Source organism: Aythya marila (assembly GCF_965140915.1).
Source record: "Aythya marila genome assembly, chromosome: 2".
In the NCBI taxonomy this organism is placed as follows: domain Eukaryota; kingdom Metazoa; phylum Chordata; class Aves; order Anseriformes; family Anatidae; genus Aythya; species Aythya marila.
In genome coordinates, this window is record NC_139043.1 from 124785995 (window position 1) to 124803686 (window position 17692).

A 17692-nucleotide genomic window follows, 5' to 3' on the forward strand; every position below is an offset into this window, starting at 1 on the left:
GTAGATTTGTGGTAGTACCATCATCTCAAGATGAATTTAAATAGTATTTCTTTAATGATATAGTTCATCCTAAAATAGATGTGGGCAAAAATGGAAGAAAAAATTCAAAGAGATGAAACATTAGATACAGCCTGTAATATAAGATTAATATTTATCTAGTTTAGGTTGTAAACTTGTGAGGTTGTGAACTTGCAAAACTGATACATGACTTGTAAAAGACATGTACGTGACTTGCTAAAATTGATGAAGTCTAAGTCTGCAGGACTGTAACATGTTAATTTGTTAGATTCAGATAGTTTTCTGTGAAAGTTCTAATTAAGAACGATTCAATGCCTACATATACTACAACAATGGGGTAAGATAATGGGATCTAGTTTTCACAGACTGAATTTTCATGTGTCAAAAAATGATCACTTATTATATCCTGGAGTTCTGGTGCACAATACTTATGTATGCAGAATGCTAGAAAGCACTAGAAAAAAAAAACACAAACGTGCCATCTTGAAAATTGTAATTTTCAAAATTTTTATCCTGAGAAAAATGTAGTTTATGGGCCAGAATACTGTATTTGTTGTGATAACCCTAGATTCAATAACATCATAAAAGGAGCTATGTCACTGATGAGACTGTACCACAAAATGGCACAGCATAAGCTGTTGTCTTGGACTTTAATATGTATTGTTTTACATCTTGTCCTCGTAAGTATAAGGCAGATAAATGCAACATACATTTCTAAAGTTAGATGTTCCTACAGAGAGTCAGCACGCAGCACTTGCAGGGCAAGCAGGCGATCAGGCCCAGTCAGCATGGGTTTATGAAAGGCAGATCCTGCTTGATGAACCTGATCTCCTTCTATGACAAAGTGACGTGCTGGGTGGATGAGGGAAAGGCTGTGGATGTGGTCTACTTTGACTTCAGCAAGGCTTTTGACACCGTCTCCCACAGCATTCTCCTCAAGAAACTGGCTGCTCTTGGCTTGGACTGGCGCATGCTTCGTTGGGTTAGAAACTGGCTGGATAGCCGGGCCCAAAGAGTCGTGGTGAATGGAGCCAAGTCCAGTTGGAGGCCAGTCACTAGTGGCATCCCCCAGGGCTCGGTGCTGGGGCCGGTCCTCTTTAATATCTTCATCGATGATCTGGACGAGGGCATTGAGTGCACCCCCAGTAAGTTTGTAGATGACACAAAGCTATGTGTGTGTGTCGATCTGCTTGAGGGTAGGAAGGCTCTGCAGGAGGATCTGGATAGGCTGCACCGATGGGCTGAGGTCAACTGTATGCAGTTCAACAAGGCCAAGTGCCGGGTCCTGCACCTGGGATGCAATAACCCCAAGCAGAGCTACAGGCTGGGAGAGGAATGGTTGGAGAGCTGCCAGGCAGAGAAGGACCTGGGAGTGATGGTGGATAGTCAGCTGAATATGAGCCAACAGTGTGCTCAGGTGGCCAAGAAGGCCAACAGCATCCTGGCTTGTGTCAGGAACAGTGTGACCAGCAGGGCTAGGGAGGTGATCGTCCCCCTGTACTCAGCTCTGGTGAGGCCGCACCTCGAGTACTGTGTTCAGTTTTGGGCCCCTCACTACAAGAAGGACATGGAGATGCTTGAGCGGGTGCAGAGAAGGGCGACGAAGCTGGTGAGGGGCCTGGAGAACAAGTCCTACGAGGAGCGGCTGAGGGAGCCGGGCTTGTTCAGCCTGGAGAAGAGGAGGCTCAGGGGCGACCTTATCGCTCTCTATGGGTACCTCAAGGGAGGCTGTAGCGAGGTGGGGGTTGGTCTGTTCTCCCACGTGCCTGGTGACAGGACGAGGGGGAATGGGCTTAAGTTGAGCCAGGGGAGTTTTAGGTTAGATGTTAGGAAGAACTTTTTCACTGAAAGGGTTGTGAGGCATTGGAACAGGCTTCCCAGGGAAGTGGTGGAGTCACCATCCCTGGAAGTCTTCAAAAGACATTTAGATGTAGAGCTTAGGGATATGGTTTAGTGGGGACTGCTAGCGTTAGGTCAGAGGTTGGACTCGATGATCTTGAGGTCTCTTCCAACCTAGAAATTCTGTGATTCTGTGATGTAAACGTGATTTATACAAGAGGAAAGGAAAAAGGTACATAACTTGGTAGTTAAAGCCTCTTTGACATACTGAGTACTGATGGACGAGCAAAAAAACCTCTTTAGTTTCTCCTCATCTCTGCAGTAGTACTGTATGTTCCCATTGCTAAGGTACTATCTTTTGGTCTTTATAATTAGCATTGCTGAGTGTTCTTGTGGAATTAAAAAATACAAGAAACATTTGGAAAGTAAAGGGACATTTTTCCATTTAAGACACGTTAGCAACACATTTGTTGCTACTCCCGCAGAGTTCTGTAAAACAAAAGAAAGAACTTCAGGTAGGTTTGTGTTGATGAAGTGTTCACTGTCCACCTATTAATGTGGAAAGCTGCCCCCTCTGATGATCCCTTATCCAAAAGGTAGACTACATGTAGTCTTTCCACAACATGAAAAATATTTTTTCTTCATAAACAGGTTGAATTACATTGCATGCATTATCAAAAGAATTGCCTGTCAATATGCTTGGTAGACCTGGGAATAAGCTGCCTACTAGTTACACTTCCATCTTCATGTGCTCCTGTCAATACCCAGTACTTACCAAAGAAATTTGATGGTGCAAACTCATTGAAACTTGGTCATGTTAGAGCATGAATGAGGGAACTAGTGGATTCACATCTGATGGATTCACTCCTACATTTCAAAAAGACCCTTTTTAAAAAGACCCCATGATCACACTTTTAATGGAAAGAAACAACTTCCTGTTTTTTGTTGTTTGTTTGTTTGTTTTTAAGAATTTTTGCTTGAAGGCTTTATCCATCCTTCACTAAGCAAAAGAATTCAACCTATAGCTATGCAGAGATTTCTTTTAAAATTTTTCTGTACTAATTGATTCAAAGTTGTTCTATAAGTATATTTTGACAAATCTGTAAAATATCAGCTGACAATGCGGAGTATTCTGGAAGAATTTTTTGATATAATTTTAAAGGATCAGATCTATGCCAGATAAGAATATATTTCAGTATCCAGATTTTAATATCACTGACATTGTGGTTAAAACATTTTTCAATGCCTACTTCTGTTATGATGTAGTTTGCCTGTGCTGCCATTGCCATTCATATGTTTTTACTCTGTTCTTAGTCTGGCTTTTTTAATGCCAAGCATCTTTTTATGTAAAGATTCACTGATCACTTTACATATATCAGTTGTTTGAAGTACTTGCTTGGAATGGACCTTTTCAGGTGCTTTTAGAAACCTTTCTTCAAACACTTTATTTCCTGTTTTTTATTATTATTATTATTATTTTTCTAAACTGTTTTAAGGAGGAATGGAACACCAGGAGAATAAAAGCCATTTTAATTACATGAACCATAAAAACATGTATATACCTTTTTACATCTGAATACACTGTGGTTTTGAAACTTACTCCAGCCCAACCAATAATGATGCTTAATTAATTAAGATGAAAAAGAAATAAAGCTATACAGTTACCACATGGTAACCTACATGTATGTGGTATCCATACTGCAGACTGTGATTTATCAGACTGTGATAAATCACAGTCTCCATACTGCAGACTGTGATTTAGCATTGAGTTAGCTGAACTAGCTTTGAAATAACTGGCTTTGTTAACAATATTAATTATTGCATATTTAAACATATTTGAACTCAAACATAGTCTTGATTAAGAAGAAGCAATGTTAATTGTACGATGGGTGTCATTTATTCATGACCTCCTTCTACCCAAACAAACAAACAAACAAACAGAAAAACAATTCCTGGACCTAATTAACATTGGCTGGCAGGACAATGGACAGTGTTTTCTGACAATAAACCATGCTAGCTGTATGTGCACTATATCCATGCCAGGTAGTTTTTTTCTGTCTTCATAAATAAGGGATTTAGGTGCTAAAGGCTGAGAAACAAATGAATAAGTCCTTTCTTCTCTGGCACACAGAGAATTTCCTGAACAGCTGACTGTTCTGAAGTGACTTTGTTGTGTGGTACATACAGAGAGAAAAATAAGATGTATTGTTTGTTGTGAAACTATAATATAGATGTAGGCTTTTTGACATTTGATTCATTTCAGATCTCACAATATTTTGAAGTTGGGATTATCTGTTGATTGGTCAGCCTAGTATGTATTTGGGTATGCAGTATAATTGGGTGAATTCAATCCTAATGTAACACCAACTATTTACTGTCAGATTTCTGGTGATTTTGTCATAAGAATTCTTATCAACACTTATGAAAATGTTAGTAGTTGAAATTATTGTGTATGAAATGTATGTGGTTAAATGTTGTACTATATTCTGATAAAAAGATACGTGTCTTTTTATGTTTGTATTTAAATTTTGATATATGAGACAGTTCCCATGAGATAGTATTACAGTCATTTTACAAAGGGTACTGAAATATGAATTGTGCATGTGTTAAAACCTTTTCTTTTTCCAGTGTTGTAAAACAGTGCCAAAGCCCTGTTTCTTCATAAAAAGACCAACTAACATAAAAATGTGTATACAAATATGAAGTTACAACATTGTTGTAAACAATATTAACAATGTTAAAATAGTGCATCTAATTAGGCCAAATAATGCCTTTCTTGGTACATTTTTATCACACACAGAATCACAGAATCACAGAATTTCTAGGTTGGAAGAGACCTCAAGATCATCGAGTCCAACCTCTGACCTAACGCTAGCAGTCCCCACTAAACCATATCCCTAAGCTCTACATCTAAATGTCTTTTGAAGACTTCCAGGGATGGTGACTCCACCACTTCCCTGGGCAGCCTGTTCCAATGCCTCACAACCCTTTCAGTGAAGAAGTTCTTCCTAACATCTAACCTAAAACTCCCCTGGCTCAACTTAAGCCTATTCCCCCTCGATTTGTTTTGATGCATTAATAAATGGAGATTGTCTAGCCTGTTAGTGCTAATAAGCATACTTTTTATGTTTCTATCAGAGAATGGAAATTTGAAAAAAAAAAAAAAAACAAAGTTGAAACAAAAGTTGTTTTTAATCCTCTAATTATTGGCTTTCGATGAAGGCTGGCAAAAATTGTGATTATCTCGGTTCCAACTTCTTCATTATTTCATTCTATCCTTTCCTTCTTTCACATATGTCACAAACTGAAGAGTCTGAAAGGTTCCTGTCATTAGACCTGTCATTATGATTGACATGCAAGGGCAGTGACCAGGGAAGGCTGATAAGTTACTGTCTTAGAGGAGTCCAGAGCAGAATCATAAATGAAGTTGCTCCAAGGAAAGTGCACTGTGATGAGGTATAGTAGTAAATAAAAACCTAGCTATAGTAGTAAATAAAAACCCTGGAAAGCTCCTGTGGGATAGATTTAAGATGTAAAGAAATAGGGTAATTACTTCATGATGAGCCATAAGCTAGGACCTCTTGTCCTTAGTTAATGGTGCAGATTCCTGTCTGATATAATCCTGTGCATGTATTCTTGGGAAGAGTGGAATTACTTCTTTGGCTCATATAGCAACCTTTTCTGGAGTCAGGAATGATTCTGGAAAGGACAAAAATATACCAGTGCCCTAAGGTCCTCATTGTTGATATAATCTGCACTGTGCTTCCTGCAAAGAGCTTCACTTTGAACCCATTCTTGAAAATTATTTCTTTGCTGCCTGGAAACTGTAAAGTGTGCCTCTCTTTGGCTAGGCAAGCAGAGGTATATATAATATTTTATGCTGTGGCTGAAGGCAAGAAACAGTTAACAAAAAAGAACAAAAATGTTGAGTAAACTTTTTGAAGATAATATCCAATCATAAAAGTATATGTGAGTATGGGTGTACATCTGTCAGGAGGATTAACGATGAATTTAAGTTTTTAATCAAAAGGCTCTTCTTGCAGAGTCTGGATGGCTCTGTCATGTGTAGTTACCATCAGTCTTTAAAAGATTTGTTTTTTAAAGATAGCTTGCTCACAGGCTTGAGGAATTGCTTCAAGCAACTACTATTGACTACCAAAAAATCATTATTTTAGTTAAAATAGCTGCATAAAATATTTTGAAGCTTGCGTGGAGAAAACAACAACAAACAAACAAAATAGCTAAAACAACCAACAACAAAGCAGTGCAACACCTTTATCTGTCACTGATGCTTTTAGAGTTGAAATTGTGAGAGGATGCTTTACAAGAGAATATATTTTCAAGTTCTGAGGCTCATAAAAGCTGCCAGAAAATTTAGCTGGCTTTGGAGACATGATGTTCTAGAAGTGTGCAGGTACAAACATTTTGGTCCAGCTTTTCTGTAGTTGGTAAAACCATTCTAAACAGTAATTACTTGGGATGTATGTTAGCTTTATGTTTGGACTTGTTCATATACAAGTATATATGATTCAAGATAATATAATTCATATATTATCTTGAGTAATGTAAGATTTTGAGTTGTCTTCATGTTGTACAATATAAGCAAGGACAAACTGTACTGGCATTTATTTTAAGATGTTATGGAGTCATGATTCCAGCACGAAGCCATAGTACTACAGTATATAAAAAAATAAGTCTGTATGTGGAAGAAATGTTTTAATCTTTTTTTATTTATTTATTTTTTATTTTTTTTTTAACAGTGAGCACAATAGGAAAAAGAACTATTTATAATGGTGTGATGAGGAAAGGGAAAAGATTTATACAAACTGTAAACTGTCATAAAACTTTCTGACTTAAGACTGGAATTCTGTAGTTTATGACATTGAAATACTGGCCCAATAAGGTGAACAGAAATTTTATACTGTTCGCTAGAGTCAGTTGATTTTGTATCCATATATAGGCTGGAAGTTTTGTTCTGTCACTGCTACACTGTTAGAGAATTCTGTCAAAAATAAGTGTTGCATTTTAGGAGTCAAAATGTACCCAGTACATTTATTATGAATAAGAACAGACAAAAGAGAAATCATTGCATTAGTGACTTCTGAAGAAGAGTATATATCAATAAAATAGATATTCTAGGATTAATTTGAATGATATTAGTCTTTCCACAATCATGATGTTGCATAACCAAAAGCACATATTTTTAAATAAGTAACCTAATTAATAAGGTGAATACTGCCTGTCAAAATCGGTAGTAAAACAAATTATAGCACATGGAATTTCTGTTATGTTTGTGTATTCTTTGGCTCTATAGAGGAGTTTGGTTTTTTACCTTCAACATTTGCCAAAAATTTGTAGACGTGATCTACAGTGTCTGCATGGAATTTTGGTTCCGGAAATACTGAATTATTTACTTAGATAACCCAGTCTAATGCTGAGAAACTTAGTCTGAACTCATGATGCAATAGCTGCGCTTTTTTCAAGCAGTACATTTATTTTAGTTTCTTAACCTGACTATTGGTATCAGTGAATCAGATACCTGGAAACTTTGCAACTACAAAGATTTTAAATGCCAATTTGCGGTATGGCTTCTTTGCTTAACAAGAACCACTTGAGTAAACTCCAGGTTAATACATTAAACATACAAAGTATGGTTTAATTTTTGTTTTCAAGATGAGTGTATTTTAGTATGTTTTTGAAAGAGAAAAACTTGTATCTGTCTTTCAGCTACAAACCTATTCTTCCATATACCTCTAAAGAACAGAAAAGGTAAACATTTGTGATAAACAATAACATAGTATTTTTCTTTAACTTATCCTAAACATGCCTCTTGCTAACATGAATGCCTTCTTTTTTCTTTATTTTTTAACCAACCGAGCCAGAAAAACAGTGACTGATAACGTTACTCTAGTTTTTATATTTTGTTTGAACTGTGTATTATTTCAATGAAAGCTGATTACAGAAAAGGGAGAGAAAATCATTTTCATTTCAAATAAACTTGGTTTAGAGGAAATAAAGCCTTAAAATTGTGTTGGATAATACGCTTTTGGCTAAGGAAAGTGCTTGTTACTAAAAAGAAATCTCACAAGACAGAAAATGCACTTGATTTAGCTTGGAAAGTTGAACACTAAGCCTTTCTGTTTCCTATTTGTCTTTTATTCATTGCAGCATGCCTGCACATGCTTTCTGAAGGGAAAACTGTGAAGGGATTAAAGTGTTTTTTTTTTTTTTTTTTTTTTTTTTTTTCCTCTTGGTGGAAACATTTCTATTTCTTATGTAACAAAAATAGGGCATACAATCCTAAAGTATTGCTTTTTTTCTTTAGTTTTGTGCTCCAGAAATAGATGCTTTGAAAATGAACAATCTTCTTTTTTTTTTTTTTATTTTTTTTTAGTTTTTATTTTTAATTTGTTTGTCTTGTTCTGTTTTTAAAGTGTATTAAGTAGCCATTAAGTATTTTTAAGAAGGTGTCCCTTTCTTTTATTTCAAATTTCAGACATGGGATGTAGAATTGGAGAGATCTGCAGAGTCATGGGCTGAAACCTGCCTATGGGAGCATGGGCCTGCAAGCCTTCTTCCATCAATTGGACAGAATCTGGGGGCACACTGGGGAAGGTAGTTTAAGACACTGTTTAATAGTATATTATCTTTTTTTTTTTTGGAAATCTAGCAAAATGTGCTTGTTACTCTAAGGAAGAATGATAGACTTTACAGCTGTTCACTGATCTAATAGCTGTTCACTGATCTGCTGGCTTTCCTAGGTACAGGCCTCCAACGTTTCATGTCCAAGCGTGGTATGACGAAGTGAGAGATTTCACGTATCCACATCCTCATGAATGCAACCCATATTGTCCTTACAAATGCTCTGGTCCTGTTTGTACACATTACACACAGGTATGTAGGTGGGTTTTGGTTTTGTCAGCTATGGAAAAAAGTACAGTCAAGACCTCCAGTTAGGTGACTGTATGATACAGGAAAACAGGAAAGGGGCTTGTTTTTATGAGACTCCATAGTTAAAAGCATTGGGTACTGGTGACATAGAGTAGGGTTGTCATACAGATGTTACATTTCTTCCACATAGTTATCACTTCCTTAACAGGAATGAGGAAAAATCTCACAATACTCGGTACTGAGTGTGTCTGCTCAGTGCACTTTGCATAATCTCATCTCTGTGCCGGCTGGCATGTTAGTACTCCTTTCTGGAATTTGCTGAAGAAACAGCATGTTTTTTTTTTTTTTTTTTTTTTTTTTTTTAAAAGTTCTCTTCATTGAATTCATCTAGTCAAACAACAGGTAAGCAGTTATAACATGTTGCTTTTACTTCAGCAGGATTTTGAAATCGCATAGGTACTAATTTATTTGGTACTTCTGAAGTTTATGTATCTAACCTGTCTGTTTGTTTGTTTGTTTGTTTTTCTGAAGGGAGCCAGTCATGTTTTCAGTGAATGGGAAATACATAATCTTCAGATTATCATAGAATTATAGAATGGCTTGGGTTGGAAGGGACCTTAAAGATCATTTAGTTCCAACCTCCCTGCCATAGGCAGGGATGCCACCCACTAGATCAGGTTTGCCAGGGCCCCATCCAGCCTGGTCTTGGTCTTATACTAAAACCCATATAAAATGGGTTATAAAACATTTGATATGTTATTAGAAAACTTCAAAATGATAGTTTTAAAAGATTTGTTTTCTGTTTACTATTATAATTTACCACTGTGTCAAATTTTAAGACAGAACTACCTCCTTATTCTTATTTACCATTTCTGTAAAAATAACTATAATTACACTCCTCTATCATGTGCAATACCTACAATACATAGATATACTTCTTTATGTTAGTATTTCTTCACAGTACCTATCAACTTCTAAAGTTCTGAAGGAACTACACAGTTTACTTCTCTTGGATTAGTTTTGCATCTGTTGTATTTGTCTACTCTGAAGATCCCCACCTTTATCTTTCAGATCATTTTGAGATCTGCAATTAAAATTGTCTCAAAGGAGCACGGCCACATTAGATTGCAATGACATAAAAGCATGTTTATTTAAAATCTGTGACTTGAATCTTTTTGATGTGTGAGTTGTTTTGTGAATAGCTTTATGTCACATTCTCTCACTGCTGACAAGTGCCTATTCTGTCAGTCTAAGCAATCGAGATCCTTTTGGATTCTTAAATTTTAGTGAGAACTTTGGACACAATGAGAACACAGGAACGTGACATCTTGTAATGCAATGTTTTCTATTCTTTTTAATTCCAAGAACCATTTCTTCAGATAATGTGTTGTATCCATTTGCTGCCATTTCATTTCATTTCATTTCATTTGCCAACACATGTTTAGAGCATTTATACATATATATATGTATATATATGTATTTTAAAATGAGAGCCGTATCTCTTGTATCAATGTAAAGCTTTTCTTTCTAATAAGGATAGAACCAAGTGGACTTTTCTCTGTTTTAATTAGATTGCTAAGACTTTTATAATAGAGGACAATTAATATAGCATTGCTTCTGTTTTGAGTTCTGTATGTTGAAGTTTGGAGATAATTTTTGTTTCATGTCAATTAGTTTTGGTTTTTACATTCATTTCTCTTTCCTTTTCCATAGGTTGTTTGGGCAACAAGTAGCAGAATAGGTTGTGCAATTAATTTGTGTCATAACATGAACATCTGGGGACAGATTTGGCCAAAAGCAGTCTATCTTGTATGCAATTATTCTCCTAAGTAAGTTGGCTGACACCCATAAATATCTTGGGAGGCAGGGGGTGGTAAGGGTAATACTTTATGATGATCCAGGAAATAATATAAAAGGAAATTAGTTGAGTTTTCTATTTTTTTTTGTACTTTTTTACAAAGTAGAGCTTTGTTCCCAAGGCAGCCTTGGCTGCACAAATACTCGTGATTTTGTAGGACTTCAGTTTTGTGGCCTGTATTTTAGCATACAACATCAGAGAGATCTTCATTGTATTGTGATGATGATCTGTAAAAGAAATGTATCTCCCCATTGTGACCTTAAAGAATGTAAGTAAATGGTTAACATCCTATAGGATATTCACAGAATCACAGAATTGTCTAGGTTGGAAGAGACCTCAAGATCATCGAGTCCAACCTCTGACCTAACACTAAGAAGTCCTCCACTAAACCATATTGCTAAGTTCAACATCTAAACGTCTTTTAAAGACCTCCAGGGATGGTGACTCCACCACTATCCTGGGCAGCCCATTCCAATGCTTCACAACCCTCTCAGTAAAGAAGTTCCTCCTAATTCCCAACCTAAAACACCCCTGGCACAACTTAAGCCCATTCCCCCTCGTCCTGTCACCAGGTACGTGGGAGAATAGACCAACCCCCACTTCTCTACCTCTTCCTTTAATGTACTTTTAAAGAGCGATAAGGTCGCCCCTGAGCCTCCTCTTCTCCAGGCTGAACAAGCCCAGCTCCCTCAGCTGCTCCTTGTAGGACTTGTTCTCCATACTCCTCACCAGCTCCATCGCCCTTCTCTGGACTCGCTCAAGCACCTCGATGTCCTTCTTGTAGCGAGGGGCCCAAAACTGAACACAGTACTCGAGGTGCGGCCTCACCAGAGCTGAGTACAAGTGGACAATTACTTCCCTAGCCCTGCTGGCCACACTGTTTCTTATGCAAGCCAGGATGCTGTTGGCCTTCTTGGCCACCTGAGCACACTGCTGGCTCATATTCAGCCGACTATCCACCAATACTCCCAAGTCCTTCTCCACGTACATCCAAGTGCTGTAGCAGGTTGCCAACCATTTCCCAGTTTAATGATGTTTAATATTAATGCATTATTCATTATAGCATGTTTTTCTAATTATTTTTTTATTTTTATTTAAAGGGGTAACTGGTGGGGTCATGCTCCGTATAAACCTGGCCGACCCTGTTCTGCATGTCCCCCTAGTTTCGGAGGAGGTTGCAGAGAAAATCTTTGTTACAGAGGTATGTGCTATTTCAACAGTTATAATTGGAATGTAACCTTTTGCTTTCTTTCCTCATTATGCTTTAACATAGTGAAATAGATTATATTATGCGTGTACCCAAACATGGGGTAGGGACCTACTTTACTGTGATAAATGAGATCATGTACTATGTGATGTATGCGGCTGAGTGTCACAAAAGGGATTGGATTATACTGAATTCCTGCTAATTTAAGTCCTGATTGAAGTCTTTTAGTACACAAAGATATAGACTTTAGCTGTATGTTATTTATTGGTCTTTCTGTAAATTATAGTGAAAGTTATGCAGTGATTTGTTTAAAGGGAAAGAGTAGCTCAGTGACATAGCCATATGCATTACTGTAAGAAAAATCAAGAACAAGAAAAGAAGACATTAATAATTAAATGAAATGACAGCTAAGTCGATTAACTCCTCACAATTTTCAAAATGTTATTAGTATTTTAGAGCATTGAACATAAAATATTATGAAATTGCTATTTCTTTTTGTTTACTCCGTATGCATGTAACCTAGCTGTTCCTGTTAATAACTTCTGAAAGTTACTCACCTATTCATATGTAAGAAAAAGAAACCACCAGTGTTTCCAAGTACATTCCTTATATTTCTTGTTTAAGTAAGAAATGTAGGTTACTGATGAATATTTCAAAATCAATAACATTATGTATCAGTAAAAGGGCCTCATTTTCAGCTTTTTTTTTTTTTTTTTTACCAAATTGGATTCTTAATTGCAAGCTATCTATGAACCTGGTAGAACTCTTTCAACATCTAATAAGAATATCACCTTTAACCTATCAGTTTCCTGATGGCATAAAGAAAGATACTAAAAAAGGAGCATTAGGAGCATTTTCCTACTAGAGAAATTTCTCCTGCTAGAGAAATTCTAGCATTTTTCAGCACCAGAAAGGCAATTGAGTTGTATTATGAAGCTTGATCTCTTGTATGAAACAATGGGAAGTTTTCCTTGCTTTCCTACTTACATTCAACCGCCATTTTATGAAAACAAAGCCATGTTACCAAAACATGATAAGGGGGTTGTGTTCCACAAACACTGAGTTATTTCATCTGAGAAATCTTCTTTGATCATTTTCTGAAACAGAGGATTCAGAAAGGCCTTATTCTCCCCATGAACCAGAAGAGGAAACCAATGAGATTGAACGGCAACGATCCAAAGCCCAGGATGCAACGGCACAAAGCCGGCCAAGAACTCATTCACCTTCAGGCTCTACAGGCAGCGATGACAGTGAGAAAAATGAAGTAATAAGCACACAGCAAATGTGTAAGGAATTTACCTAATTTTCAAGTAGTTAACAAATTTTAACTATGTAGCATGAAATTCATTCTAGTGAAATGGCTTTTTGCTTGTTTTAGCTCAGATTGTTTCATGTGAAGTACGTCTAAGAGACCAGTGCAAAGGAACAACTTGCAATAGGTAAGGTAAATTTTACAATTGTCATTACGCTATAGTTTTGTTATAGATTATTATTATTATTAGGAAAGGCCCTATTTGTGTGTGACCTGGAACATTTCCCCTTTTTGTAATCCCAGGATCTAAGGCCAAATTGTGTTTTATTTTCTTAGGTATGAATGTCCTGCTGGCTGTTTGGATAGCAAAGCCAAGGTTATTGGAAGTGTACATTATGAAATGGTAAACATTTTAAAATCAGATTTTGTACAAATAGAATGTTTAATGAGATGTATTTTCCATTAGAATGTTAATTAAAATTGTATTAAGAATGGATTAAAATTGTATTAAGAGTGGATGGCAGGGGGGTTGGAATTAGATGATCTTTAAGGACCCTTCCAACCCAAACCATTCTCTGATTGTTTGATTTTGAAGACCATAAACATTTGATGTAAGCTTTTATTTAAGATAACATCAAACTAAGTTTACATCTGCTATTCTGCGTGTATTGTCTATATGTACGTCATGTGCCTTATACATGCACAGAAATAAAATTTACATGTCCAGATGTTAAGGTGCAACTGAAGGACAAATACAACAATTTGTGAATACACTCATATGAATTGTTTCAGTAAGACAGTTCTACTTGTTTAAGTTTAATGCCTAGCATAATTTACCATGTAGAACTGTATAACAGTATAGGAAAAAAGCAGCTACTGTGAACAAGCATACTGTAAATGAGTGTATTTTATCTCTGAATTAAGGCAAAGGGATTTCTCTTTATTTGAAATAACACCTAAATAGTCAACATCAAACTTAATAGACTATCTACCAAGTTTTTAATGATACATTGCAATTAAAAACTGAATTTTTCATACTAAGTTACAATGGAAAATAGTGGTTTTGTCTGACATGGAACTGCTTTTCACATTGTTTTTCAGCAATCCAGTATTTGTAAAGCTGCCATACATTATGGCATCCTAGACAATGAAGGTGGTTGGGTTGATGTCACTAGGCAAGGAAGGAAAAATTACTTTATCAAATCTTATAGAAATGGTGTTCAGTCAATTGGGTAAGTTTCCTTAAAATTAAAATATATGGAAAGGATTTGCTATTTCATGCAAAATATATTGCAGTAATAATATTTTGTTCATACTTTTATCATAAAAGGACATGTGGAAATACAGGTATTGTATCCACTATTAAATTTTAGCCAGTGTTTAATGGTGTACAGAAAAGTGGCACAATAATAATTTGTTTGTAAATGATTTATTGTAAAAAAGTAGTACACACTGACGCTAAACTAGATTATTTTAAATGTTTTTACATTTACTATATTTATTATTACAAAGCTGGTAATACAACCAGTGTTGGCCCATGTACACAATAATGTGTGACAGCTAACAAGGCAAAATCGCTGAAGTTTGTGTTTGGAAGTGACCCTCTTGTACTGTGCAAAGAAACAATATGAACCAAGCAAAAATACATCTCTACTTACATTTTTGATAGTTTCATTACAATTCCATAATATACTTATGATATTTTGCACAAAACTTTGCTCAATTTCTGCATTGGCCAATAATAGAATAATACTGCATGCTGTGGAAAATTAATTTGGACTTTGTACTACAGTGTTCAGGTGCTTATCCAGAGACTGGTATGTGAAAATAGATCCAAATACACACTGACATGCTGAAAGCAAAACCAGAAAAGAAGTACATAAAAGTAGAGTCTTTCAGCTTGACTGCTACCATGTATAAATATCCATTAATAACTAAAGTATGCTGGAATCTAAGATACTAATAATATCTGCAAACTACACTTCACTATATCTTAATGTATTCTGGAGAGTTGTACATTGCTGTATGTTAGTGTATGTGTAATAGTAGCGTACATGCAAGAGGGTATGAGTAATACCGTATTGAAAGAAAACAGAATTCTATTGAATGATGTATTTAGTTTCTGCTGTGTCTCCGTGTCTCTCTGTTCTGTGCAAACTGATTTCACATGCTGTAAAACCTGTCATAATTTCTCTTGTCAACAGATTTACGTAATTCAGAATAGAAGGAAACACTGGCTAGGTAGACTAAATTCAGAGGCCTAGAATTTGGTTACCTAGAAAGCACTGTTTCAGGCATTGATATTAATTGATTAAATAATTAATTAATTGTCAATTAATTAATGTGTTTCTTTGGGTCATCAGATTATTTGATTGTGGTTTAAATTACCCCTTCTTAAAATGAAGATGCAATTATCTCTTTTTAAAATCTTTTCGAGACAAAGAGATAAGCAAATAGATACTGATGGATTAGGAGTCAACTTTCTTACAAAAGTAGTGGTAATTAAACTACAGAATTTTTTCAAAGTAAAGGAATTGATTTCCCATCACTTGAAATCTGTGTATTTCTATGCCATCTGAGACAAAACCATACGAGTGTCTGTTCTACAGAGCGTGTTTCGCACTATCTTCTGAGTATCAGAACACAGGAGTGAGATATCCAAACTCATTTTTGTTTACTGTGGGCACAGATAATAATTGTATCATAGCTGAACAGTAATGTCTAATTTGGTTTTGGTTTTGTGATTGAGTTGCTAGAAAAAAATGTGTTAGAGGCCTTATGGATTAAATACATATTACATAAATACATAGTACATAATACATAAATAAAGGACCAAGCCTATACCTTCTCTTCAACGTTTCAGCAAACTTCTGCTTCTGTGTAGCACAATAGTACATAATTCTTCATTAAGAAGACATAAGTGAGGAATAAGTGAAGGAGACATTGTCTCCTTAATGAAGGAGAATTTTCTTCTATATTTACGAATAAAAAATTGACTAGCTAAAACGACATAAAAGACATAAAGCATTAAAAGATGTTATTTATTGACTATTTCTATTATTTCTCGTTTAGAAAATACCAATCTGCCAATTCCTTCACAGTCTCTAAAGTAACAGGTTAGTATTTATTTCTTATAAACTCAGTTACTTCGAATTACAGTTTTCTAAATAGCACACATTAATTGGTTTCTGTTTTACTTTATTCAGTTCAAGCTATCACATGTGAAACAACAGTAGAACAATTGTGTCCTTTTCAAAAACCAGCCTCACACTGTCCAAGGTAAAATTCTTTGAATCTTTTATTATTACAAAGTGCTCCCATATTTTCTGTCCGATAATAATTATCTGTAATTGTCATTGACAAAGGTGACAGTAGAAGCTGTAAAAGTGAAGTCATAAATGTTTTACTAATATATTTGTCTTTGGTGTAAATAGAAGGCCAGGTAAGTGAAAGATAATCTGCAGGCTCTTTTCACAAGGAGAAGCTCCTGATCTTTTTTTGCTCTCTTGTTATATCTTAGTGAAGATTTTGTTAGTCTAAACACTGTGAGGAAAGATCCATTTTTCCTTTTAATTTTCCACTATTAAATCTAGGCACCTAGAGCAAAATACATGTTATTTCAATTTATTCACCCGTAAAACAGATACAATAAAAGGAACTGATAAAAATATTTGTCATAGAAGTTATCAAATTGTTTGGGAATTTTGGAGTGAGCAAATATATTTGCAAAATGATTGAAGTATATGTTGTTAAGGTCAGGTATGGTCTGCAAGTCAGTTAACTGCTTTCAGTCAAAGAAATGTGCCATTTCTTTGAAGCTTATGTTTTCACTTATTGAAAGAAGCCTATGCCTCAATATTTTGAGGAAGTAGATCTGTAACAGTTCTGAAAACCATAGATGAGTCAAAGGTAAATACTCTGTAGCATGATTTACCGCAAGCTAAGCTGGAGGTATCCACAGGAGTACTTTCATAGCAATCCTACCGCCAATACAGGAAGCAAGCACAAAGCCAGAACTGCTAGGAAAACATTGCTTCATGTAGCACTTGGGTCCGTGGACTTGTTTGGTGTTTGGCTGTGACTCCTAGCTTTCTAGCTGGAAGATGTGGAGAAGCAAGAAAAGGAGTGGAATGCAGGAATGGATGGATAAAATCTCATACTTCTCCCTTCTTTATTTTTTTCTTAATTGAAAAATAAATATAATAAATAAATAAAATAAATAAATGAAATAAGCTTTATTAGGAGAAAAATACAGTCTGTCTTTAAGAAAAAAGAAAAATAAAAATAGCATTAAAATGACCGATTAATTCTGATAACATCAGTTTAAGAACCTTCTGAACAGCAATGATCCATTCAAGATTCTGTGCATGTCCTTAACATAATTCTGAAAATGTAGTCTCAGGAACTACAAGCGCTAATCATCAGCGCTAATCGTGGCACTGATTGTAGAAGCTACTTTTTCCTTCTTATGCCTTAACCATAAATCATCAAGTCTTCTAAAGCTTCTTTCTTGCTTCCTTCAGAGAAAAACTCTCCCTTCCAGCTGCAACAGCTAGTTTCAATGACCCATCTGATAAGACCCAAGGGCTGTGACGTGCCAGATATTGACTAGAGTGTGGATAGTATC

General features: G+C 35.7%; 1 protein-coding gene across 4 annotated transcripts in view; it reads left to right on the top strand.

Moving 5' to 3' along the window:
* Nucleotides 1-17692, top strand: part of CRISPLD1 (cysteine rich secretory protein LCCL domain containing 1) — a 42936-nt gene that overhangs the window by 15054 nt on the left and 10190 nt on the right. For all 4 annotated transcript variants that reach the window (XM_082752760.1, XM_082752763.1, XM_082752761.1 and 1 more), the window contains 10 exons: nt 8354-8472; nt 8619-8751; nt 10462-10577; nt 11707-11807; nt 12920-13099; nt 13192-13252; nt 13402-13468; nt 14167-14297; nt 16138-16181; nt 16272-16344. In XM_082752760.1, coding sequence (XP_082608886.1) covers nt 8354-8472; nt 8619-8751; nt 10462-10577; nt 11707-11807; nt 12920-13099; nt 13192-13252; nt 13402-13468; nt 14167-14297; nt 16138-16181; nt 16272-16344 — 1025 coding nt within the window. The remainder of the gene's footprint in view (nt 1-8353; nt 8473-8618; nt 8752-10461; nt 10578-11706; nt 11808-12919; nt 13100-13191; nt 13253-13401; nt 13469-14166; nt 14298-16137; nt 16182-16271; nt 16345-17692) is intronic.